Source organism: Microtus oregoni, unplaced genomic scaffold (genome assembly GCF_018167655.1).
Source record: "Microtus oregoni isolate MIOR12 unplaced genomic scaffold, Mior012 000002F_ref0000024, whole genome shotgun sequence".
Lineage (NCBI taxonomy): Eukaryota > Metazoa > Chordata > Mammalia > Rodentia > Cricetidae > Microtus > Microtus oregoni.
In genome coordinates this window covers 64,538,386-64,561,694 of record NW_024543061.1, presented here as the reverse complement: position 1 = coordinate 64,561,694, position 23,309 = coordinate 64,538,386, and the positions used below count along the sequence as shown (strand labels likewise).

General features: G+C 52.7%; 2 protein-coding genes across 2 annotated transcripts; one reads left to right on the top strand and one right to left on the bottom strand.

The window, feature by feature from the left end:
* Positions 1–239: 239 nt before the first annotated feature.
* Positions 240–4,800, bottom strand: Mlf2 (myeloid leukemia factor 2). Its single transcript, XM_041678583.1, has 9 exons — positions 4,591–4,800; positions 3,996–4,073; positions 3,618–3,744; positions 3,343–3,378; positions 2,356–2,409; positions 1,900–2,028; positions 1,594–1,753; positions 974–1,186; positions 240–777 (listed from the first exon to the last, which is right to left on the bottom strand). Exons 2-8 carry the CDS (start codon positions 4,043–4,045, stop codon positions 999–1,001), a joined length of 744 nt encoding a protein of 247 aa, XP_041534517.1. The 5' UTR covers positions 4,046–4,073; positions 4,591–4,800; the 3' UTR covers positions 240–777; positions 974–998.
* A 4,536-nt stretch (positions 4,801–9,336) lies between these two features.
* On the top strand, positions 9,337–22,286 carry Ptms (parathymosin). The gene is made up of 6 exons (XM_041636071.1): positions 9,337–9,356; positions 17,813–18,404; positions 21,003–21,074; positions 21,273–21,351; positions 21,517–21,578; positions 21,739–22,286. Exons 1-6 carry the CDS (start codon positions 9,337–9,339, stop codon positions 21,787–21,789), a joined length of 876 nt encoding a protein of 291 aa, XP_041492005.1. The 3' UTR covers positions 21,790–22,286.
* Positions 22,287–23,309: the final 1,023 nt, after the last annotated feature.

The following is a 23,309-nucleotide window of genomic DNA, read 5'->3' as shown; positions in this document are numbered from 1 at the left end:
CACCATGCCTGCCCGCCTGCCATGCCATCATGCCATCCCCACCATGATGGTTATGGACACACCTTGAAACTGCGAGTAAGCCCCCAATTAAATGCTTTCTTTTATAAGCTGCCTTGGTCAGTGTTCCAAAAGAAACCCTAAGACAGCTGGGCCACATGTGGAGCCAAGAGGGAAGGTAAGAAAGTGTCTGGGACACGGGAGGGTGAGCTGAGGGAAAAGATTAAAGTACAGCCAGAACCTTACTTTTCATTCTCCTTTATTCCATAAACACCTAGTTACAAGTTGCACAAATCATTTATTTTTATAAAGGCAGAGAAGGGTATAGGAAGGTGTCTTTTTGTGATGTGGGGTGGGAGAAGGGACGAAGAGTCGGGAATAGTCAGCTCCCTCCACAGCCCTCACAGGACGATGGCATCTGCAGTGGGGCTCTGAAGAGCAGGTGGGCAAGGGTCCAGGGGAGCTGAAGGATGATGATCCCTAAACCCAGAGCTTGCACCCCAAAACCTTCAATGTGTGGCAGGGGCTCAAGGAAGATGAGGCGGCTTGGAGATGGAGCAGTAAAATGAAAACTCAAGTTAGTGGAGTCAAGATGGGTGGGGTCATCATAGTGAGGGGAGAAAAGACGGAAAAAGGAGGTGGGGGCAGTAAAAGGTTCTCCCTGAGACCCCCAGGGAGAGGTGGGGGCCAGCTTGCCTGTTAATTTAATATTAAATTGGGATGAAGTTGGGAAGGACAACGTTATTTCACGGGATGATCTCTCAGCCTCTCAGCCTGTACCTGAGGAAGAAAAGATGAGCCTGTCAGAGGGAGAAAAGACACAGAAGCCTGGGGTCGGAGCTACTCTTCCAGACACTCAGAGAACCAGTTTCTCTTCCCATGACAGCTGAGCTACTCTACCCAAGGCATGACTAGCTGGAAGCCCAGAAGGCACTCAGGTCAGTCACCCTTCCATTCCTCCCTCTCAGGCACTTACAAGAGAGACTGAGAGCCTGGGGCCTTCACCAGTCATAGCGGCGGGACTGTCGGGAGGGGGAGTCCTCGGGTCCCTGGATAGCCAGGCGGGGAGGCCCCTCGCCCCTTCGTCCTCCACCCGCAGACGCCTCATGCCTTCGAAACTCCAGAGGACGCTGCTGTCTGAATCGGGACGTCTCCCTTCGCCATTCATCATCAAAGGCCGCGGCCTCACCTAAGGCAGACACAGCGCAGGCATGGAGGGGCTGTGAGCCACAGCCTTCCAACATCAGAAATCGGGGCAAAGGCGGAGATCACACATGTGAGAACAGGGGTAGGGAGTCATTTTGGCACAACCACTGGACAAAGACTGCAGGAGTTATAGGCACCACAGCAACTTAACGAAACCACACTAAACTGAGAGAGATGAAGTAAAGGCTGGAAAAAGAAAAATCACTGATCCAGGTACGGAACGGCACGACACCATCAACACCTGACTTCAGTCACAGCATCTGCCTCCTCCTTAGCAACACCTGACTCAACCCTGAAGCTGGCAACAAGGCCTAAGCATAGGGCTCACTCACAACTCTGCCTGAGAGATACCTGCGGGGTGGAGAGACAGCCCACAGGAACTAGACTCACTTTCGTCCAGGTTGATGTAGTCCTGCCGTTCTTCCTGGTCCCCTGTGCGGTGATTTCGGGAGCGCTGGAGGATGTGAGCCCTGTCCCGAATGTGATGGCCGATGGACATCTGCTCCAGACCACTGTCTGAGTCCCGGACAGTCCTCCTTGTCTCCCGGATCTGGGATGAGGTGGACACGGCACATTTAACTCCCCACCCAAAGCCCCAGCTACACCACCCCAACCCACTCCTGAAAAGAGATATCAGGGTTTCTGTGGATGCCACTCAACCCTACTTCCTGTGAGATAGGGGAGTTCCTCACTCACCCCGCCTGGGGCAGAGCGCATCTCAGATGTCTCCTGGTAAACTTTCGGGGCTCCGTCCCCAGTGTTGGAGTAGGAGATGACGGTGGAGGAAGAAAAGGTCTGGCAGTTGCCTCCCGCGGCCATGTGTTCCTGAGGAAGAAAGGGGAGTGTCAGGCTGATGAGGGGGAGCTACTCTGCAGAAGGGAGCTCCCTTCTGCTGCCTTGTTCTTGCCACATCCTTCTTAAACTATGTGAGAACATGAGAATCATAACTTGCCCAATTCTTCACTGCTCCACACTAAACATACTTAACCTTGCACAGGGATGAGAGCAGACCCAGGACCTCGGGGCTCTGGCTGTATTGGCTCATCCACCCCAGCCTCTTCACTAGTGTACTTCTCTCCCTCCTGCCTCAAAGGATGCCAGGGACAGTGGCTGCCACTGAGGCCCAGGAAGACAAGGGAGCAAGAGTCATACCATGTTCCCAATCATGTCGTTCATCATCCCAAACATGTCCATGAAGCCACCAGACTGAGGGGAGAGAAGACAGTCAGAAAAGCAAAGTAGATGTGGTGATGCTGTTTTGGAACGGCCACCCAGCTCTGACTCCAGGCCCTTTCTCTCCTATATACCTAGTCAGAATACTCAACCTCCTCCATAAAGGGCTGGCCCCCTCCTCAGGCTCTGTGGCTGCTATGATCCTTCTCTGCTTGTTTCCTTATCTTTGGGGAAGTGAACCCAAATCAATGATTTAAAACCTTTAACATTCTAACACAGAATCGTGAAAGTGTCCCAAACTCTATTCCCTGGCCCTTCGGATGCATCTTCTCCTTAAGAGAATGCTGCACAGTTGCATTTCCCGTGGCTAAGAACACCCAGGAGCCAGGATTATCTCGCTCCATGAGGTTTTTTTTTGCTTTTTGGTTTTTTTGAGACAGGGCTTTTTTCTGAAGCTCTGGAGCCTGTCCTGGAACTCACTTGGTAGATCAGGCTGCCTTGAACTCACGGAAATCCGCCTGTCTCTGCCTCCTGAGTGCTGAGATTAAAGGCGTGTGCCACCACCACCCTGCAGATTCCTTTGCGTGTGTGTGAACATTTTATTATTTTTACATGTATGGGTGGTTTCCTGCAAGTGTATCTGTGCACTACATTCATGCAATGCATGGTAGGGGACAGAAGATGCCATTGGATTCCCTGGGACCGGAGATAAGACAGCTGTGAGCTGCCATGGAGTGCTGGGAATTGAACCCTGGTCGTCTGGAAGAGCAACCAGGTGCTCTTGACTCGACCATCTCTCCAGCCCTAGCTCCAAGATTTAAACCCAATGGGCTCTGAATGTGTCAACTCTCCAAAGAGAATATTTTGAGTCCATCCCTGAGACTACCCCAGAGGGGACACATTTGGAAACGTCTAAGACTGTAGTATGTGACTGAGATACAGAGGAACAGGAACATAAGGACTCACCATTCCCAACATCCCAAAGGGAGAGACAGCCCCAGCCTACATGAACACAAGAGGAACACAAGTTAGAACAACGTTCTGCTTTAAACAGCAAGCAAGGCCGTGTCCCCCACTTCCTCCTCATCCTTCCCTCAAAAGGAGCCACAAGTCCCCTTCCCCAGACTCCTGACCCCACTCCTCAGCCTCCCACACCGGTCATTTCCTTTGCTGGTTGCAGGACAAGAACAGCAGCATGCTTTAATAAGCACCCTGCATCTCCTGTCTGTTCCAACTGTTACCTGCATCCTGCGGCTGGCGGGCCTGGTTGCTGGCATGTTACCATCTGTGATGCTAAGAAAGGGGCTATAGCCAAAGCCACCTGACAACATGCGGCTCATGTGCTGGCGGTGAATGGCGAAGGGGTCCCTGTGGAGCAAGCATACACTATAGATGGCCAAAAGACCAAGCTGTCAACACCCAGCCTTCCCCGGCTCCCCCAAACCAGTCAGGGGCACACAGTGGCACAGATGCCAACTTCCCTCTAATTGAGAGCTGCGGCTGGGTATCCAGCTAGTTCGAACCGGTTCCAGACGGGAACCCGGAGGTCTGTCTGAACTGCTCAGACCTGAAGCAGGGAGTGGGGTGAGTGTTCAGCACTCGGGGGAAGGAATTCTCACATCAGGAACATGGGATCGTCAGGCTCCACGTCCCTCATGAAGCGGAACATCCTGATCTCAGCTCCAGGGGGCTCCACGCTGCGAAGACACGGAGGCTGAGTTCCTTGCAGGCGCCCGGGTTTCTGCACACCGGCTCAGGGTGGCTACTCTTAAAGCTGTCTCTTACACACACTGTCACTGAGCCCCCCAAACTCCAGGGAGACCCTTCGGCTGCTGGGCCATACCACCTCTTAGTCCTGAGAGCGAGCGGCTCCCCAAGCCCATCTCGCGGGTCATGGAATTTTTCCCAAGGCTCTCGGTGTTGCCCCCCCACCCCCGCCCGCCATCCTCTTCCCCGAGCCATGGTCAGCTCCTCCTCCGACGCCAGGCTCGACGAGAATCCCGAACGGCGGCCCGCCGCCCCATTAATGACCCCAGCTACTCCGCCTTCTGCAGGCGCCGGCCTCTGCCAGACCTGCCCGGCCGGCCTCACTGTCCACCGAGCCGGTCGGCGACTACCCCAGCCCATGCCTCCCGCCGGGCGAGCCGGAGAGGGAGGTCCGCTCCGGGGCTCGCCACCCTGCAAACCGCGCAGGCCGCGGCGCCCCAGCCTCACCGGTCCCCGACTCGGGCTCAGCGGCCCATCCGGCCGGCCTCTTCTCAGGGCGCTGCAGGAGCAGGGTCGCGGCCCGGGACGCAGGGATTGGTCCGCGCGGGAGCTTCTCGCCTCCCGCACCGCCTCCGGCCTCAGCTGCCACCTCCGTACCCCCGCCCTCGGCCCGCGGAGCCGAACCTCGGCCAGACCAGGACGGAAGTGACGTCACGGCGGGCAGCCCCCGGGGCGGGCCGCGGGAGCCCCGCCCACCGGCATGAGAGGGGGCGGGCGGCGCGCGCGACGGAGCCCGGGAGGGCGGGTCCTCTGGGGCGGGGGAGGGGGTGTGCGGGGGAAGGGAGGCCTCATTAAGCTGGCTGGGGGGTGGGATCCAGGGACAGGAAGAGGCTCGGGCGAAGGTGGGGGAGGGCGGAGCGGATCGGGAGGGACGGGCTAAACGCAGCGTGGGGGCAGGGTGTGCCGCACCTTCTGGGGGGCGGTGAGGCCGTCTGTGGGCGACCGGTGGGGCGGATCCCCGTGGGGACCTTTAAACACACTGGAGGAGGGGTGCTTAACCGGGGAGTGCGGGGGCCAGGCCTCTGGAGAGACGCTCCGGCGGGCGGGGTCCTCGCAGTGACGCGGAGGAGAAGGAGGAGGTGACAGTTTAGCTCAGGTCTAGTTCAGGAAAAGGGAATCCAGGTTGGGGGACTGGCCGCCAGAGGGCGCTCCGGGGCCAGCCTGGAACTTCAGCGCCCTAGGACACGGTGTCGGCTTAGGCTTCTGAACCCCTCGACCTGTCTGGGAAGGGCGAGCCTGAGCAATCGCCATAGTCCAGAAGTCTGTGTTTTTTTTTTTTTTTTGTTGTGGCGTTTTTGTTGTTGTTTTGGTGCTCAGGGATCCAACCTAGGGCCTCGTGCGTGCCAAGCATGTGCTCTGCCGGTACGCTACAGTCCAGCCCGTTTTCTCTAGCTCTTAATGTCTCCAAAACTTTCTTTTCTCTAAGCAGGTAGGTAGGTCAAGAGACTGAAGTTTAGAAGAATAAAGGAATGGAAAGTTAAATTAAGCAGAATCACCCAGGGGCGGAGCTACAAAGTAAGCCCAAGAGGCCTGACGCCAAAGACTGATATTTTGACATACTAATTGTCCTGCACAGAGTCTTCCTGAGCCTGAGCCGCAGAGCCCTCCCTTTGGGTCAGAGGATCTGAACCGTTTTAGGTAGACTTTGACCCACAGAGATCCGAATTCAAAACTCTTCTTTACTCTGGCTGCCAGCCCACATTGGTACCGTGTGGAACCTGGTCCAAAGAGAAAGGTTTATTCTCCAACAATTCCCTGCGGGGGAAGGGTCCATGGTTATTCAGGAAACGATTGGGAGCAATTTCTTTCCATTTGATCATTACTAAGTGGAAAAGATAGGGTTCTCAGGAGGAACAGGGATATCATTAAGGTATGCTGGCAGATTGGAAAAGCGAAACCAAAGAATAGAAGAAAATTTGTTTTTAATTGATCTGTGAGTTCAAGGCCAGCCTGGTCTACAGAGAGAGTTCCAGGATAGCCAAGGCTACACAGAGATCCTGTCTCAAAAACCAACAAAAACAGTGTTTGCTGCTACTGCAGAAGAACTCAGCATGGTCGCAGAGTTCCCACTCCACAGGATTGCACACCCTCTCCAGGCCTCCAAGGGTGCTCACACACCTGGCATTCCGACACACATATATACCTTATATCTCAAAAAGAGCAGTTACTGCTCTTGCAGACACCTAGTACAATTCCCAGGACCCACGTTTTGACTCAACAACCACCAGTAAAACTCCAGTTCCGGGCTATGCAATGCCCTCTTCTGGCCTCTGTGGAACACGCATGGTATGCATACATACAAACATATAGGCAAAATACTCATATGCAAAAATAAAAATAAATTTGATTATTTTTTTTTTAAAGTTACTTTAACGAATGTTCTGCCACCTCGACTTAAATAAAAAGATGCCACATAAGCTCTCTTTGCTGTGGTCTCCTTTCGAAGCAAGTCCCCCTCTAGGACAGGGTCTCACCGTGTGGCTCTGGAACGGCCATCGAAGCAAGTTCTTCACTGCCTGACCAACCAACCGGTATTTAATGCGCTTGTCCCGTGCTAGGAGAGTGTATTAAACACAAAGTTAAGTAAGATGGTTTCTGCCTGCCACCTTGATGTGTAGAGTCTCTTAGGCTCCTTGCTGTGAGTTGTGTTTGTTTTGAGACAGGATTTTGCTCTATAGCCCTGACTGGGAGCACTTGAACTTCATGGCTGCAAGGATTCCAGTTGCATGCCACCGTGACCAGTTAGATCTCCATCTTTCTTTCTTTCTTTCTTTCTTTCTTTCTGTTTTTGCTTGTTTTGAGACAGGGTTTCTCTATGTAATAGTACTGGGTGTCCTGGAACTCGCTCTGTAGACCAGGCCGTCCTTGAACTCAGAGATCCGCCTGCCTCTGCCTCCCAAGTGCCAGGATTAAAGGTGCACACCACCACTACCTGGCATCTATCTCCATCTTTCTTTTTCTATTATTTGATATCTTTGTCTCCTGCCTTTAGGCGTCTGGAGCCCTTTCTCTCCGGTCTCTCAGACTGTAAGAACGTCATTAGGAATGTTGGGTATACGTCTGTAATCCCAGCTGGATACATAGCAAGTCCTATGTAAGATGTTGTCAAAAAAGATAAAAGCCAAGCAGAACATTTTAAGAATCTGATACCAGGGGCTGGAGAGATGGCTCAGCGGTTAAGAGCATTGCCTGCTCTTCCAAAGGTCCTGAGTTCAATTCCCAGCAACCACATGGTGGCTCACAACCATCTGTAATGAGGTCTGGTGCCTTCTACTGGCCTACATGTAGGCATACACACAGATAGAATATTATATACAAAATAAATAAATAAATAAATATTTAAAAAAAAAATCTGATACCAGCCGGGCGGTGGTGGCGCACGCCTTTAATCCCAGCACTTGGGAGGCAGAGGCAGGCGGATCTCTGTGAGTTCGAGACCAGCCTGGTCTACAAGAGCTAGTTCCAGGACAGTCTCCAAAACCACAGAGAAACCCTGTCTCGAAAAAACCAAAACCAAAAAAAAAAAAAAAAGAATCTGATACCATCCATTTTTACCTTTGCGTGTGTGTGTGTTCAAGTGTGTGTGTGTTCGTGTGTGTGTTGTGTATGGTGAATCCAGGCATAAACCCAGGATCTTGCATATGGCAGAAAGTGCCTCTCCATTGAGCTAAGTCCACAGCCCTGTTTTGTATTTGGGACAGCCTCATTGTGTAACCCAGGCTGACCCGAAACTTAGCGTATGAAAGTCCTGATTCTCCTATCTTCACCAACTAAGTGGTGGGATTCTAGGCATGTGGGGCTATGCCCTGTCTTTGCATGATTTTATTTTTATTAAAATCTTTGATTATATTCATTCGTGTGTGGGGCGCATATATCGTGACATGCATGTGGAGGTCAGAGGACAACTTGGAGGAGTTAGTTCTCTTCTTCCACCATGTGGGCTCCAGGAAATCACACTCAAGAGCGCCAGGCTTGGTGGCAACTCAACCTGCTGAGCCATATCACTGGCTCTACAGGATTTTAGTTTAAGATTTATTTAGGCCAGGCATGGTGGTGCACACCCTTAATCCTAGCACTTGGGAGGCAGGGAGGAGGATCTCTTTGAGTCCAAGGCCAGCCTGATCTACACAGGAGTTCCAGGACAGCTGAGACTACATTGAGAGATCTTATTTCACGTTATTTCATATGTATCAGAGATGAGTGTTTTGCTCGCATGTGTGTCTATGCTTGCTGAGGGCATGCAGAAGTCAGAAGAGAGGGTCAGGATCCCCTGGATCTGAAGTTACGGATGGTTGTAAGCCACTATGTGGACACTGGGAACTAAACCTGGGTCCTTTGCGAGAGCAGCAAGCGCTCTCAAATATTTAGCTTTTAAATGAGTGTGTTTCTTCTCCTAGGCATGTTTACAAATTACAGCTTCACTTCTACTAGGCACAGCCTGAAATCTAGATTTGTTTGTTTGTTTCTCCTGGCCCCAAAGGTCTCGAGTTGGGCTTGGGATGTAGTTCAGTATCAGAGAGCTTGCAGTGTGCACACAAGGCCAGGTCTTGGATCCTCAGCCACACACACACACACACACACACACACACACACACGAGCGGGTGAGACTAAAGGAGGCGCTGTGAAAGCTCATGTTCAGCATGCCTGGTGACATACATAGGCAGCTCTCTAGGAATTGAAGGGATATAATTTTACAAGCAACTAGCAGTTACGTCCGTCTGCCTTTTTTCCTCGCCTCCCTGTCTTCTTCCCCCTTCTCCCCTCCCTCTCTCCCTCCCTCCGTCTACCTCCCTCTCTCTTCTCTGTCCGATCAATGAAGGGCAGGAGTTTGTCATTCACTGGCGTTTCCCCATAGATGATGTGACTCAGGAGGGCATGCAGCTTCTTCAGGGGACAAGGCTGCAGGGACAAGGACTGAATGTGCCTCCTCCATCCACGGATCGTCTGGCTGGAGTCAGTCAGGAAAACCTTGAGAGGGTAGAGCTGGGCCGGGGAAGGGGCCCTCTTTGGTTATGAGGTCACACATCTGGAAACACCCCAGGACAGTTGGATATTTGAACAGGGTGAGGGCGGAGCAACGTTGGGAATAGGGAAATTACAACAGCCTGTTTGTATTTTAAATCGAAAGGCCGTTTACACATTCCTGGAAACTGTTTTTTTTTTTTTTTTTTGATCTTGTACAATACAGCCGCTATGGAAATAGGGAAACCGAGGTAGGTGTGAGGATACACACCTCCTTAACTCATTATTGACAATCAGGAGGTGCTTAAGCTTAACTTCCGTTGGTGTTGAGCCCCTGAGCAGGGACGGGTGGGTGTGGAGATAAGAAGCAGCACGGAACAAGCTAGGAATGGAAAACTGAGGTATAGTGTAGCCCCTTTGGTGGACGCTTGCGCAGAGGGAAGTCCCACCCACCAAGAGAGGAAACATGGGAGACTTCTGTCGGACTCTTGATACTTTGGGGTCCCGAGGAGCACCCGGGAAGAGGAGAAGCTAAATTTGTCAGTCTGGACCTCAGGAATAAAGCCAGTGCTAGAGACTCTGGAGTCACCAGAATTTTGAGTTTTGTGGTTGGTAGCAGGACGGGAGCAGACGTCCCTGATGCAGCAGCCTAGGGAGCATAACATAAGTCCATTAAGTCTCCCTGTCTCGTCCTCGCTACTCTTTCTCTGTCTCCAGCTTCTAGGCCAAGGAAGTCTGTCTCATTTACCTGAGCCTTTCATTGTTTTCTTTACTGGTCCCTAGATAAGCCACAGTCGGTGTAATGCGTGAAAACTCTAAACACACACCCAAGAGAGCACGCAGCAATCGCCTGTATGCAGTAGTGGCCAGTGTGAACGGGAACACAGCAGCCAGAGCTGCTTTCTGACCATTCTAATTACAAATCGCAGGAGCTGGATGTGGGCAAGGAAGCAGGCTGCAGCTGCAGGCTGGGTGGTAGGCCAGTAGTGAGGCATGTGATTAGCATGTGCAGAGTCCTGGGTTCAATCCCCAGCACAGCTCAAAATAAAAAGGGGGGGAGGGCTGGATAGGTGGCTCAGTGGTTGAGACCACATACTGGGCTCTCAGAGAATTGTCACTCCAGCTCCAGGAGACCGGCCCCTCTGCTGACACCTCTACTTCTACGCACATACTCACACAGAGACACACATAATTTAAAGGGGAATTTTTTTTTTTAAGGAGGGAGCTTAAAATAGAGATCTAAGATTGTAGTGTCTGATACGGTAGCCGCTAGGCACATACGGCTATTTAAGTGGGCTGATGGTGTAGCTCAGTGGTATGAGCCTTGATTAGCATGTACTAGGCCCTAAGTCTGACTTTCTACAGAGCAAAAACAAATAGCAAACTTAAATAACTCACTTTATTGGGCTGGAGAGATGGCTCAGTAGTTAAGAGCACTGGCTGCTCTTCCAAAGGTCCTGAGTTCAATTCCCAGCAACTACATGGTGGCTCACAACCATCTGTAATGAGATCTGGTGCCCTCTTCTGGCCAGAATACTGTATACATAATAAAATCTTAAAAAGGATTCACTTTCTTGTGAAACTTGCCATTCTTACTTATTACTGTTTGGAGAAATGGGGTCTTAAACTGACCACGAACTCCCTAAAGAGAACCTGAGTTTCTGATCCTCTTTACCCCACCTCTCAAGGACTAGGATTATGTGGGGGGCTACCACACCTAGTTTATGAGTACCAAGTACTCAACTCAGGACTTCATGCATGAGATTATAACATCTCCGGCCCATGAGCTAGCCATATTTCCAAGCGTTAAGTAATCATGTGTCTATTGTATTGAAAAGAACAGATGACGTCTCCCAGGTCTGGCAGTGTAGGTCAAGGGTAGAGCACGTGCCTGCTATGCATAAAGCCCGTGTTCCAGGTATAACACTATTTAAATGCAGAGTTGGGAAGCACCTATAAATGCTTTCTTTCTTTCTTTCTCTCTCTCTCTCTCTTTCTTTCTTTCTTTCTTTGTTGGGAAGCACCTATAAATGTTCTCTCTCTCTCTCTCTTTGAGACAGGGTTTCTCTGTGTACAGGACTGTGTACAGTCCTGGCTATCCTGGAGCTCACTCTGTAGACCAGGCTGGCCTCAAACTCACAGAGATCCACCTGCCTCTGCCTCCTCTGCTGAGATCAAAGGTGTGCGTCCCCACCGCCCAGCTAAATCTTATCTTTTTTTTTTTTACAGATTTTTCTGACAGTCTAAAAAGGCATTTTGAAGAGTAAATATGAGGGAGAATTTGAGATAACAGCAGCGCTGGACCAGAGTCAGTGCCTCTAGGAGCACAAATGAAGGAGGGGGCAGAGTGAGAAAAGTCAGCCGACTAAAGAGCGAGGCTTGGTGGCACACGCCGTAACCCCAGCGTTCAGGAAGCTGAAGCAGAAGAATAAATACAAGTTTGAGGCCAGCCTGGTCTACGTAGCTAGACCCTGCCTCAAAATGAAAGCCAGCCAAAGGTTCTGAAGAAGTACAATGGTGAAACCGATACTTCACCAAGGAGAAAGTTCGGGAAGGCATGTAAAAGCACTAAAATTCTCCTAGGACAAGGCCAGCCTAAATAGAGGGAATCTGGCTACATAGAAAGTTCAAGGACAGTCTAGGCTACACGTGAAAACCTGCTTCAAAGAAGCAGAAGCAGCATGGTGATATGGTTCAGCTAGTAGAACACTCGTCACACATACTAGCATGTGTGAGTCCTGGGTTCGGTTCCCAGTGCTGTATAAAAATGGTCTTGGTGGTACGTTCTATAATCCCTGCTGTAATCAGGAGGAAAAGAGTCTGGGGTACAAGAGACTGTCTCAAAAAAAAAAAAAAACATATAAACAGCCGGGGAGCCGGGCGGTGGTGGCGCACGCCTTTAATCCCAGCACTCGGGAGGCAGAGGCAGGCGGATCTCTGGGAGTTCGAGGCCAGCCTGGTCTACAAGAGCTAGTTCCAGGACAAGCTCCAAAGCCACAGAGAAACCCTGTCTCGAAAAAAAACTAAAATAAAAAAATAAATAAACAGCCGGGGATATACGTGGGTGGCACAGCTCCTGAAGCATGAGGTCTCAGATTCTATTCTTAGCAAATCGAGAGAAAAACATAACTCTTATACTTCATCAAATTTTAATTGACCTCTTAGTAGCTGTTAGGGACTGTGGAATATAGTGGAGAGAGAAAACTGAAAGAAACGGACATGATTCCATGGAGGCTGGAGAGATGGCTCAGTGGTTAAGAGCACTGACTGATCTTCCATAGTACCCAGGCTCAGCTCCCATGGCAACTCACAACTGTCTGGAAATCCATCAGGTTACCTGAAACTTCCCAGGGCAAAACACCAATGCACATAAAATAGAAATAAATAAACAACTTAAAAAACCAAACATGCATGATTTAGACCAACCCCCGGGTGATTTCTTTTTTTTTTTTTTTTTATTTTCAAGACAGGGTTTCTCCATAGTTTTTGGTTCCTGTCCTGGAACTAGCTCTTGTAGCCCAGGCTGGCCTCGAACTCACAGAGATCCGCCTGCCTCTGCTTCCTGAGTGCTGGGATTAAAGGCGTGCGCCACCACCGCCCGGCAAGTGATTTTTTTTTTTTTGATCACTTTTCTTTAGATGGGTTCTCGCCAGAGCTGGCATGGAACTCACTATGCAGACTGAATTTGAGGCACTCACTCCTCCTGCCTCAGGCTCCAGACCACTGAGATCACAGAGCTGTGTTACCATGTCCTGCTTTGTGAAAGCTACTTTTTTCTTCTCGTTTGCTTGTCTGTTGGCACAGAATCTTACATAGCCCAGCCTGGCTTCACCTCCAACTCTGTATGTAAGATAAACCTTTAACTACTGATCCTCCTGCCTCCACTTCTCAAGCATGGGAATTACAGTCTTGTGGCTCCATGCCCCCCATATGTATGTATGTATATATATATATATATATATATATATATACACACACACACACACACACACACACACACACACACACACTCTGCTGCCGACAAAAGACTCAGACATTCTATGGGCTGGAGTTCTTGGCTGAATAAAAAGGAGAAAGTGAGGGGCCTGGAGAGATGGCTCGAGGGTTCAAAGCATTTGCAGTTCTAGCCAGAAGGCCCAAGTTCAGTTCTCAGCACCCAGGTCCAGTTGCTCTCAACGCCAGTAGCTCCAGCTTCCGGAAATCCAAGTCCTCTTCAGAACTCCAAGGGCACCTGAACATGCCTTTAGCATACACACAATTTCAGCACCGGGAGGGCAGCAGCAGGAAGTTCTTTGTCTGAGGCCAGCTAGGTCTACATAAGAAGTTCCAGGACATGCTGGGTGGTGGTGGCGGCACACACCTTAATCCCAGCACTCGGGAGGCAGAGGCAGACGGATCTCTGTGAGTTGGAGGCCAGCCTGGTCTACAAGAGCTAGTTCCAGAACAGGCTCCAAAGCTACAGAGAAACCTTGTCTCAAAACATCCCCCCCCCAAAAAAGGGGGGGACGAATGGGGGTAATGGGGTTGTGGGAAGCCACTAGAGAGGTAGCTCAGCTGTTAAGAGCACTTACTGCTCTTCCTGAGGACCTGGTTTGATTCCCAGCACCCACACTGAGGCTCACACTCCAGTTGCAGGGTTTCACACACCCTCATCTGGCCTCCTCTGGGGAACGAGGAACACAAGCAGTGCAGACACGCATGCTGGCGAAACATCCACACATATACAATAAAAATAAAAGGACGACGTGCTGGACGGTGATGGAGCACACCTTTAATCCCAACGCTCAGGACACAGACGCAGATGTGGATGAGGAGCTCCGAGCTGGAGACAGAAGCGGACACAGCTGTGGAGCTCCGGCTGGAGACCAGCCTGGTCTATAGAGTGAGTTCCAGGACAGACAGGGCTACACAGAGAAACCCTGTCTCGAAAACAAGCTAACATAAATGCAGTGAGTATAAGTGTGCCCTGTTCCCTCCTGTCTGTGAACGTAACGAAGGCTGCTGCCTCTTGCTCCCACTACCACACAGTCTCCCCTGCCATGGAAAAAGAAAAGCCGGAAAGATGGAAAAGTCACTTGTCCACCAAGACCGATCTGAGTTTGATCCCCAGGATCCACCGGCGGAAGGAGAAAAACAATTCTCACGGCTGTGTTCTGATTTCTGCTCAAGCACACACACACAGCAAATGTAATAAAAAAATTTATATAAAAAGCTTGGCTAACTTCTCTCTCCACTCTCCTTATTTGGAGTTAAAAAAAATTAATATAAAGGAAAAACAGGGAATAAAAAAGAGGTCACTGGGAGTGAAATAAGGATTTAATTTAGGGTGAGGGAGATGGCCCAACTTCTGTCTTCTATCCTCAGTGATAGGTTTTCTTAGCACTCACCTGAGATAAACATACACACTGACATCCACTACAAACACCCCATGAAGCTGCACTAACACACACACACACACACACATACACACACACACACCAGGAAGCTGGAGACTTCACTAAAAACACACACATCAGGAAGCTGCACTAAAACACACACACATACATACACACACACACCAGGAAGCTGGAGACTTCACTAAGAATACATACACACCAGGAAGCTTCACTAACACAAACACACACACACATACACACACACACACACCAGGAAGCTGCACTAACACAAACACACACACATACACACACACACACAACAGGAAGCTGCACTAACACAAACACACACATACATATATACACACACACACCAGAAAGCTGCACTAACACAAACACACACAACAGGAAGCTGCACTAACACAAACACACACATATATATACACACACACACCAGAAAGCTGCACTAACACAAACACACACAACAGGAAGCTGCACTAACACAAACACACACATACACACACACAACAGGAAGCTGCACTAACACAAACACACACACACACACACACACACCAGGAAGCTAAAGACTTCACTAAGAATGAGTTTGAAGCAATTAGAAAGGAACACCTTCCACAGTTGGTAGCAAGACCAACTTCTAGGAACTCAGCCAGATGCCACGGCTTCCAGGGGCTCTGGTCTTTTCTTCTCACCTGGCCTCTCCTTTTTCCCACTTCCAGAAAATGTGTAAGTACAGGTCCCCCCCCCCCCCCCCTTCAACTCGTGGGAAATTTCTCAATTGGACTGTAGAGTAACAGTTCTAGGAATAGGCAGGCCTCCACAAACCTCAGAAGTACTTCTACTGAATGGAGCAAGTGTTGGCACTTAATGCTACTGACCCAGGGCACAGCGACAGACCATAAAGGCCCGTCCTGGTGGGTTCTCAATATCCCATCCCCTCCAAATTCACCCTAAGCTTCCCAGCTGTTTCCATAAAGCCAAACTTTAGGAGTCTGATCTGTGGTCTAACCAGATAGGAAAAGACGAGGGAGCTTCCTCCACGTAGGAGTGTCTTTAGATGCGGCCCTATCACCCTGTAGCATTCCCCCAAGTCCCGGCAGACCCTAATGTCCTGGCTCTTTTAGATGGCCATGCAGTCCTTTGGGCCTTGGGGCAGGATTCCCATTCTCTGCCTCGCCATCTCCCTGGAATTTTCCACTGCAGCTGCCTCCGCTCCCAGACACCCCTCCCTGGGCAAAATTCCCGGCTCCCTGGCTCCCTCCGCCTCCCCTTCCCTAATCACACCTCATTCCCACCCCCAGGCTTGAGGCCCAGCCCACAGTCCAGCCCACTCCCCATGGTCCGTCCCACACCTCCCAGTAACTCTGGCGGCCCCATTTAGAGAAATGGGAAAGTAGGCCCTTTATGTGAAGGTGAACTAGAGGGTCCCACATCTCTTTCCTAGGCTGGAGAGAAACGACAGTGGAGGGGTTCGTCCCCTGTTGGGCTGGAGTTGGGGGAGTGGCCCTCCTCACATCCCCTTATAAGGCAGGGCAAGCAGTTAGGCTCCTGGATTGGCTGATTCAAATGAGCATTCCACCTGGCAACAGGGTTTCCATTGGTTCTCAGGAAAAATAGGAGAAGGTGGATGGAGGTTGTTGGTGGCGGTGATTGGAGGGAGGGGGAGGGGAGTGGAGGTGACCGGAGTTGAGGGCGGTTACCAGGGCAACAGGGTAGGAGCCCAGCAGGGTGTCCGAGACAGCAGGCGGGGCTGGAGGTGGAGTAAAGAGACCAACCCGGAGGGAGCGAGACGGGGCGGGCGGGGGGGGGGGGGGGTTGGAGGGGGAAATAAATGAAGCCAGAGAGGATACAGAGATGGAATATGGTGAGAGGTTGCTAAAGACATCACTCACTGAAATCTGAGAAGCACATTGAAAAGGGGAAATGGAAAGGTATCAGAGAAAAGGTGTACCGATTCCTGCCAGGAAAAACCAGGGTGGGGCTCCCACGATTTATGAGACCAAGACGGAGAAACTGAATAGTCAGAGAAGCCAGGAGGTGTGTACCAGGGACCAAAAGATGGTGTGTGTGTGTGTGTGTGTGTGTGTGCATGTGTGTGGTGGCTCACCCACATGCTAATGATGGCGATGGAGATCAACGATGGCTTCTTTCTTTTCTAAATTTTTTTTGGGGGGCACAACAATATGTCTCACTGTGTTGCCCTGGATGCTACCAAACTAATGGCAATCCTACTGCCTCAGCCTCCCAAGTGCTGGAATAGGTCAACTGGTCAAAAATGTCTTTATTAATGAAAATGATTTGGAAAGGTGAAGAGGAATGATAACAGATAAGAACGGGTGCCCCCACACACACCAAAGACAATCTTTTCCCAAAGCCCGGCCCTCTGCTACATCCACCTTTCCGACCTCGAATCCACATCCCAGCCCCTGCCGCCCCCTTCTGAGATCCCAGGGTTCTCAAAATGATCCACTGCTGCTGAACCTAGGGGTGAGGAGCTGAAGACGCGAGCCCTAGGGTGTGGCGGAAACTCCAGGTGTTTGCAAAGGAGGCCGTGAGAAGACAGAAAGGCTGGGGAAAAGGGCAGCAGAGGAGAGAGAAAAGCAAAGCGAGGAGGATAGAAAGGAGATTTGGTAATCAGCTAAGTGTACAGGGGCAGGTGACTGAGTCAGGCAAGACAACGGTGTTGTCTAGAGAAACGCACGCACGCGGCAGAAGGAATGAGGTGTAGATGGTTGGTTGTAAGGGAGGGGTCTTGGTCAGTAAGAATGAAACAGAAGGACCAGGCAAATAAAAGTGAGATGAGACATGTGACAGGTAAGAAGACAGAGAAAGAGGCAGTAGAGATCAGATGCCTCTGGCTCCCCTCAGATCAAGGAAACAGACGGGAAGAAACCCGCCAAGGACCACAAAAGTCAGGTCCAACCTATGAAAGGTCCGGGCTGTCCTTTGCATTTGCCCTTTGCTCCTCAAGGCCACCTAGAGAAAGCGGACAAGAGCGAGAAATGGAAGTGGCTCGGCAGCCTTGTTCCCCTTCTTTCCGCTTTTGGTTTCTCAAATACCTGCCCAGCTTTTCCATCTGCGCCTCCCCCCCCCCTACATTATGCCCCCTCCCCCGCCCTTTAGTAAAATTTCACCCGCCCTTTAGTAAAATTTCAGGGCTTCGAGGAGGTCAGCAGGAGTCTGGCCACCTCTCCAGTACGCCCCCAGGAGTCAGACTCCAGCTTCGCAGGCAGTAGTAGGCTGGCAATTGGAGCGGTGTCTCCCCGCTAGAACCCCACCCCTTCCCACCTCCTCGCCCCACTCCGCTCTCTCCCGAGCCGTCAGTCTCTCCAATGCCCCCTCCCGGTCTTGTCCTTCCTCCCGCCCCGCTCGCTCTCCCGCCCTTCGCTTTCATCCTCCTATCCCCACCTCTCCACCCTCCTCTTTCATCCCCCTCCCCTCTCCTCTCCTCCCCGCTCCCGCCTGCCCCACCCCTGGGAAGCCCCTCCCGTCGGGCAGCGCCGCCTTAAAAGCGGGTTCCCTTGCCGGGGGCGGCAGCGGCTGGTCGGCGGCAGCTCTGCTGGTGCGGGGGCGGCTAGCAAGACCGAGCGACCGCGACCGGAGCGCGCCGGCCACCGCCCGCATCACCCTCCCGCCCGCCCTCCGGACGGCTGCAGCTCTGCGGGTCTAGCTCGGGACCTACCCCCGCCCCACCCCGCGCGCCTCTGCCGCCTCTTGCAGCGAGCCTGCTTGCCGAGCGGCCGTCGCTGCCACTGTCGCCGTCGCCACCGCGCCAAGTTCCGGCCGCGGCCACCCTCCGCCGTCCAGGGCCCCTCCGCCTCGGCCCCGGGATCCCGGCTCCCCGCCAGCCCCGGCCCCGGCACCATGTCGGAGAAGAGCGTGGAGGCAGCGGCCGAGCTGAGCGCCAAGGTACGGGCAGGGGCGGCGGCGGCCCGGAACCCCAGCGGCCCCGGGATCGGCGCGGTCGTTCTCGCCCGGTCGCCCCCGACGGCCCCGAGCGGCCCTGGCGCCGGGTCCCCACGGACCCCGCTGCGCCCTCCCCCCGCTCGGAGCCCGGCGCTGCCTACCGCGCTCGGCGCCTACCAGCGCCCTCTAGCGGCCCAGCGCGCGTTGGCTCGGGCCTCGCCGCCCGGCCCCGCCACCCCACCCCTCTCGTGCCCCGCCGCGGCCCGGTCCGCCCTCCCGTCGGAGAGCGGGTCCCGCCTCCCGGGCCCGGTGTCCATGCCGCGGCTCCAGGTCTCTTAACAGTATGACCTCACCTTTCCTCCGCTAAGCGGTTTGGGATCCTCAAGTGTAAACAGGACTCTCGGGGGAGGCTACTCCTCGGCCCCTCCCCTCGCGGCCGGACCGTCTGTGCTCGTCCCCGGAGGGCTGCGCCTCTCCTGCACCCTCTTTTCTGCCCATCCTCATTCGTTCTCCCTCCACCACCGACTTCCAGTTTTCTCTTTATTGCCTCCCCTCATGTCGAATCCCTAAAAATCAAAAAGGTGGAGAGAATAGCCTTCGAAAAAGCCGAAGCTCAGCATCACCTGACCATACGTCAAGCTGTCTTTGCTCTCAGCAGCTACCTTTCCCGGCCTCATCCCTTTACCCTTGTCTCTCTTCCAGCCTTCCTCTAATTTCCCCAGGGATACTGCGGAGTGTCGCTTAGGGAAATTAATGCGGCCAAGCTTGGGGGCTGGGAGCCTTGTCTCTTTTTTTGGGGGGGGGGGGAGGCAGTATAGTTCTGGAGGCTCAAGTGGAAGCGGGGGATCTAATAGCATGAAAGGCAGTGGGAGAGGGGACATGTGAGATTTGACAAGGTGTGCCTGTGTAGCCCTCCGGTGGGTTGTGCGGTGGCATGTGACTTCACTGAGTAGGCGTCTTTGTATGTCTGAGATCCAGCGAGTGTGTGGGACTGCCCGTGTCAGTTACATGTGTGCATGTGGAGACTGAGATGTTCCGGAGGCATGAGGCCGCTTTGTGAATGCCGAGTGGCTGGCTACACTGTGGTCCTGTGAGAGTGTGCCAGAATGCCCAAACATTGGGCCATGTGTCTCTAGAGCGCGTGGGCGCTCCCCTGTAGAGTTGGTGTTAGCCTGTCTGAGCTTGTGTACCCGTGTAGAGGTCAGAGAGCTGCTCAACACTGGCGGCAGGTCTCATACCCTCCTGGAAAAGAGATCATGGGAGGACAGTGACCAGAAGGACAGGACCCGGGAGCAGAGGGGCCAGTCCTGTGGACTTTGGTCTCTGGAAGTCTCCCTTCCCCTCACCCCTCCCTCAACCCCGATGGGAAACTCAGGCCAGGGCCTGACACAAGCTATGCTGACTTAGTCCCTGCCTGGCCCAGGATGTAAGGGAAAGCTCACCTGGTAGAACAAGTGCCAGATCCACCATGTGACAGAAATGACAGCAAAGCAGAATGAAGAAGGAACCTGCCTGGAGCCAGAGGGCCAAGCGTTCTTGTGCTCTGCTCTCCTAGAGGGAGAAGAGAGCCGAGTGTCCCCAGGCCGGTCATTTGGCACCAAGTCCCTCTTCTACCCCAGTCTTGTTCAAGAAAGGACACGTCCTTCTGGGACGATCTACTTGTGAAAACTCCGACCCACTTGGGATCCTGCACCCTAGAGTTGCATACTAACATGAGATAAGATCATAGGAGAACGTGTACCTGCCAAGGAGTGTGATGGGGGAAAAGCAGAGTCTGCATGGGATAGGAAGGCTCCTCTGTCCAGAGGGGCTTACCCACCGGAGCAGTTCCCTCTGTCGGGGCACCTGCTGGGATCTCAGGATGAAGGGGAGGACAGTGGGGGGGAGGCTCTCTATAGGTAACACCCACCTTCCCATTCGGGCACAGACTTCGCTGTGCTGGCTCCTTCCTGTGTCTTTCTTTTACCAGACTTTCCCTTTATGCCCACTGAAAATGGCCACTTCTACTCACCCATCCCAGTGCATAGCCCATGAAGGTGGAGAGGAGGGGACACCGAAACTGTCCCGTTGGGGATAGGAACCGATGTGGAAACATGCTAGGGTGATCTTCACACCCCTGTGCTGCTTGGCCAAGTAGGAACGGAAGGATTAGGGAGACACAGACAGGGAAACAAAGACCTCAGAAGCTGAAGAGGACGCTGGGAGGGTGCCCAGGGGAGAGAGTACTTAGGCAAAGGCCCCTGAGGAAGACAAAAGGCAGAGCAGGGCAGGCAGAGAGGGTGAAGGGGGTGGAGCGTCGAAGCTGCCAGCAGATGGGGATTTGCTTTGTGGAGCTCAACTCTTAAGCCAGGAGAGGTCTGGAAGAACTTGACAGGGTGGGAGCTTCAGTTACTCCCCTTCCCCGTTTTCCAGCTCCCCTTGGGTCTTGGGGAAGAAAGTCTGGTACCAGCCAATTACGGCCCTGAGGACTTGTGTTTTGCCTTAAACTGTGGCCACTTTTCACTCAACACCTTTGACCTAGCTGCAGAGTTTGAGAAACAGACTGGGGGGGACTCAAGGTTGTGCACCCTTAGTGCTGAAAGGTGGCCTTCTGCCTTGCAGGACCTGAAGGAAAAGAAGGAGAAAGTGGAGGAGAAAGCTGGCCGGAAAGAACGGAAGAAAGAAGTAGTGGAGGTGTGGAGACCGCAGGCAGAAGATGGTCCCACTTTGTCCCAACGTCCTTCCTACCTTCTTTTGCCTTCCTGGGGGTGTGGGGGGTCCTGCCTTTCTCTTGATTCCCCCCTCATTCTTTCCCTACCCTGAGTCTTTTTTATCACCCAGTGGGTGGCCACACTGCCAGCCTAACCACTCTCCTTGTCTTGGTACCCACAGGAGGAGGAGAATGGAGCTGAGGAGGAAGAAGAAGAAACTGCTGAGGATGGAGAAGATGATGATGAAGGAGATGAAGAAGGTAGGGAGGGGCAGGGGAAGCTGGGCTGGAAAAGCTAAGGCTCATAGGAGCAGAGGCAGGGAGCAGTTGAAGACCAGAAGTCAGGCTGAGGGGAACTATGGATTGGTTGTGGGTCTGTGCCCGGAGCCGCCCATCTTCCCCATTGACTTGTTTCTGGCTCTTCAGATGAGGAAGAAGAAGAGGAGGAGGATGAAGGCCCAGTGCGAAAGAGAACTGCTGAAGAGGAGGTTTGACTGGGTTGGGACCCGAGGGACTGTCAAGAACATAGCAGGGCCCTTTGGAGTCGGACCCAGGTCCTTGTGGCACAGGCAGGGGCTGGAGCAGGGCCAGCAGGAAGAGGGGGAGGTCCCCTTTGTACAGCAACCTCAACTCTTATCCTTTCCACAGGATGAAGCAGATCCCAAGAGGCAGAAGACAGAAAATGGGGCGTCGGCATGAGCCCCTGCCTGTGGGCTTGGGGATGGGAGGCCCCTCAGGTCCTGGAGGTGGGGCAGGAACACACACATACAGGCCCCCTTCTCCTGGCTCCCTGCTCTGGCCCTGCCCCAGAGCTGTGACCCTTGTCCTTCCACCCAGCCTCATTTCCATCTCTCCAGACACTGCTCCTCCACCCTCACTGCCATAGGTCCAGCTCCTGATCCGCCTCACCTGAGCTCCCCAGCCGGCCCTCACTTGCTCCCTTGCATTCCTGGTTCTTCCCTGCCTCCCTCACCAGCCCATCTGTCCCAGCCCCTTGCAAAGCCTGTCCTTACCCTCTGCACCCCCAGCCTCTCAACCTGCCCTTCTCTCTCCTGCCTGATCCCTGGGTCTCCCTCAGATTCCCTCTCAGACAGCGCCAGGCCGGGGTGGGGCCGGGGTTGGGGTCAAGCCCCGAAGCTGCCCCCCTCCCCTTTTTGTATAATTTAATAAAGAAACGGTCGCGCTTCTGTTTTTAACCTGTCTCCTGATTTCCTGTGGTCCACTCAGTGCCTGAAAGGGTAGAGAAGGGGTGGCTGACCCCATATCCGGATGGCAGAAGATACAACTAGCCCTCCGGGGTGGACTAGGAGCCCAAGGTCGTCTTCTAGGGGCTGACCTATGGTCTGTTTTGGGTTCCTGGGGATGTTTCTCCTCAGCAATGCACACTATCACGTTAGCCCACACAAGATCTAGACACTGCTGAGCCCAGTGGAAACCTACTGGCTCTGTTGTGCTGAACCGGGCAGATAGAAACAGCTCTAGAAACAGGAAGTCCCGCCCCAAAGGGGAAGAGGCTGGCAGGCTTGGATTTCAACCTAGGGTTTGAAAAGAACTACCAAGCAGGGACATGTTTTGACAAGTGGGAAGTAGGGTCCTCTTAAGTCAAGCAGGGGATGGCTTCACAGTTACTTATCAGGTCTGTCTCCTTGTCACCTCTGATTTTCTCAGCTGGACTGAGCTGGGGAGTAAGAGTTGGCAGATTCCTCTAGTCCTGCCTCGGTTCCCATTATTTTAAAGCAGTCTGGCTATGCAGCCCTGGCTGGCTTCAAATTCACAGAGAACTGCCTGCCTCTGCCTTTCAAGTGGGAGAGAGGTCTGTTGTTTGTGGTGTTGTTGACACAAGGGATACCTTGTGGCCCATGATGTCCCTGAATTCACTAGGTAGCCCAAGCAAGCCCAGAACCAGTTCTTCCTGCCCCTACTTTCCAAAATGTTGGGTCACAGTTCAGTACTGCCATTCCTGACTCCTCAGTTTTTTCTCAAGTTTGCTCTGCTTCAAGATTTAGGCATTATTCCGTCTCCATAAACCCTTGCCTTCATTTTTTTAGTACAGAATCATTAGGCAGGGGCAGCTTTGAAGACGGCAAAGTATCATATGGTCAGAGCTGGAGGGAACTATCTGATGAACTCATCAGTTATGAGTACCTGCTGCCCTTCCAGAAGACCCGAGTTTGGTTTCCAGCACCCAGGTTCGGCAGCTCACAAGCCACCTGTAACTG

Excerpts from the sequence above, each read along its gene's own strand:
- Mlf2 (XM_041678583.1), bottom strand. The coding sequence starts at position 4,045 with ATGTTCCGCTTCATGAGGGACGTGGAGCCTGACGATCCCATGTTCCTG. Across the intron at positions 1,754-1,899 it reads TGCGCTCTGCCCCAGGCGGG|ATCCGGGAGACAAGGAGGAC; the intron begins GTGAGTGAGGAA and ends ACCTCATCCCAG. Across the intron at positions 1,187-1,593 it reads CTACATCAACCTGGACGAAA|GTGAGGCCGCGGCCTTTGAT; the intron begins GTGAGTCTAGTT and ends TGTCTGCCTTAG.
- Ptms (XM_041636071.1), top strand. The coding sequence starts at position 9,337 with ATGGAAATAGGGAAACCGAG. Across the intron at positions 18,405-21,002 it reads CGGCCGAGCTGAGCGCCAAG|GACCTGAAGGAAAAGAAGGA; the intron begins GTACGGGCAGGG and ends TCTGCCTTGCAG. Across the intron at positions 21,579-21,738 it reads AGAGAACTGCTGAAGAGGAG|GATGAAGCAGATCCCAAGAG; the intron begins GTTTGACTGGGT and ends TCCTTTCCACAG.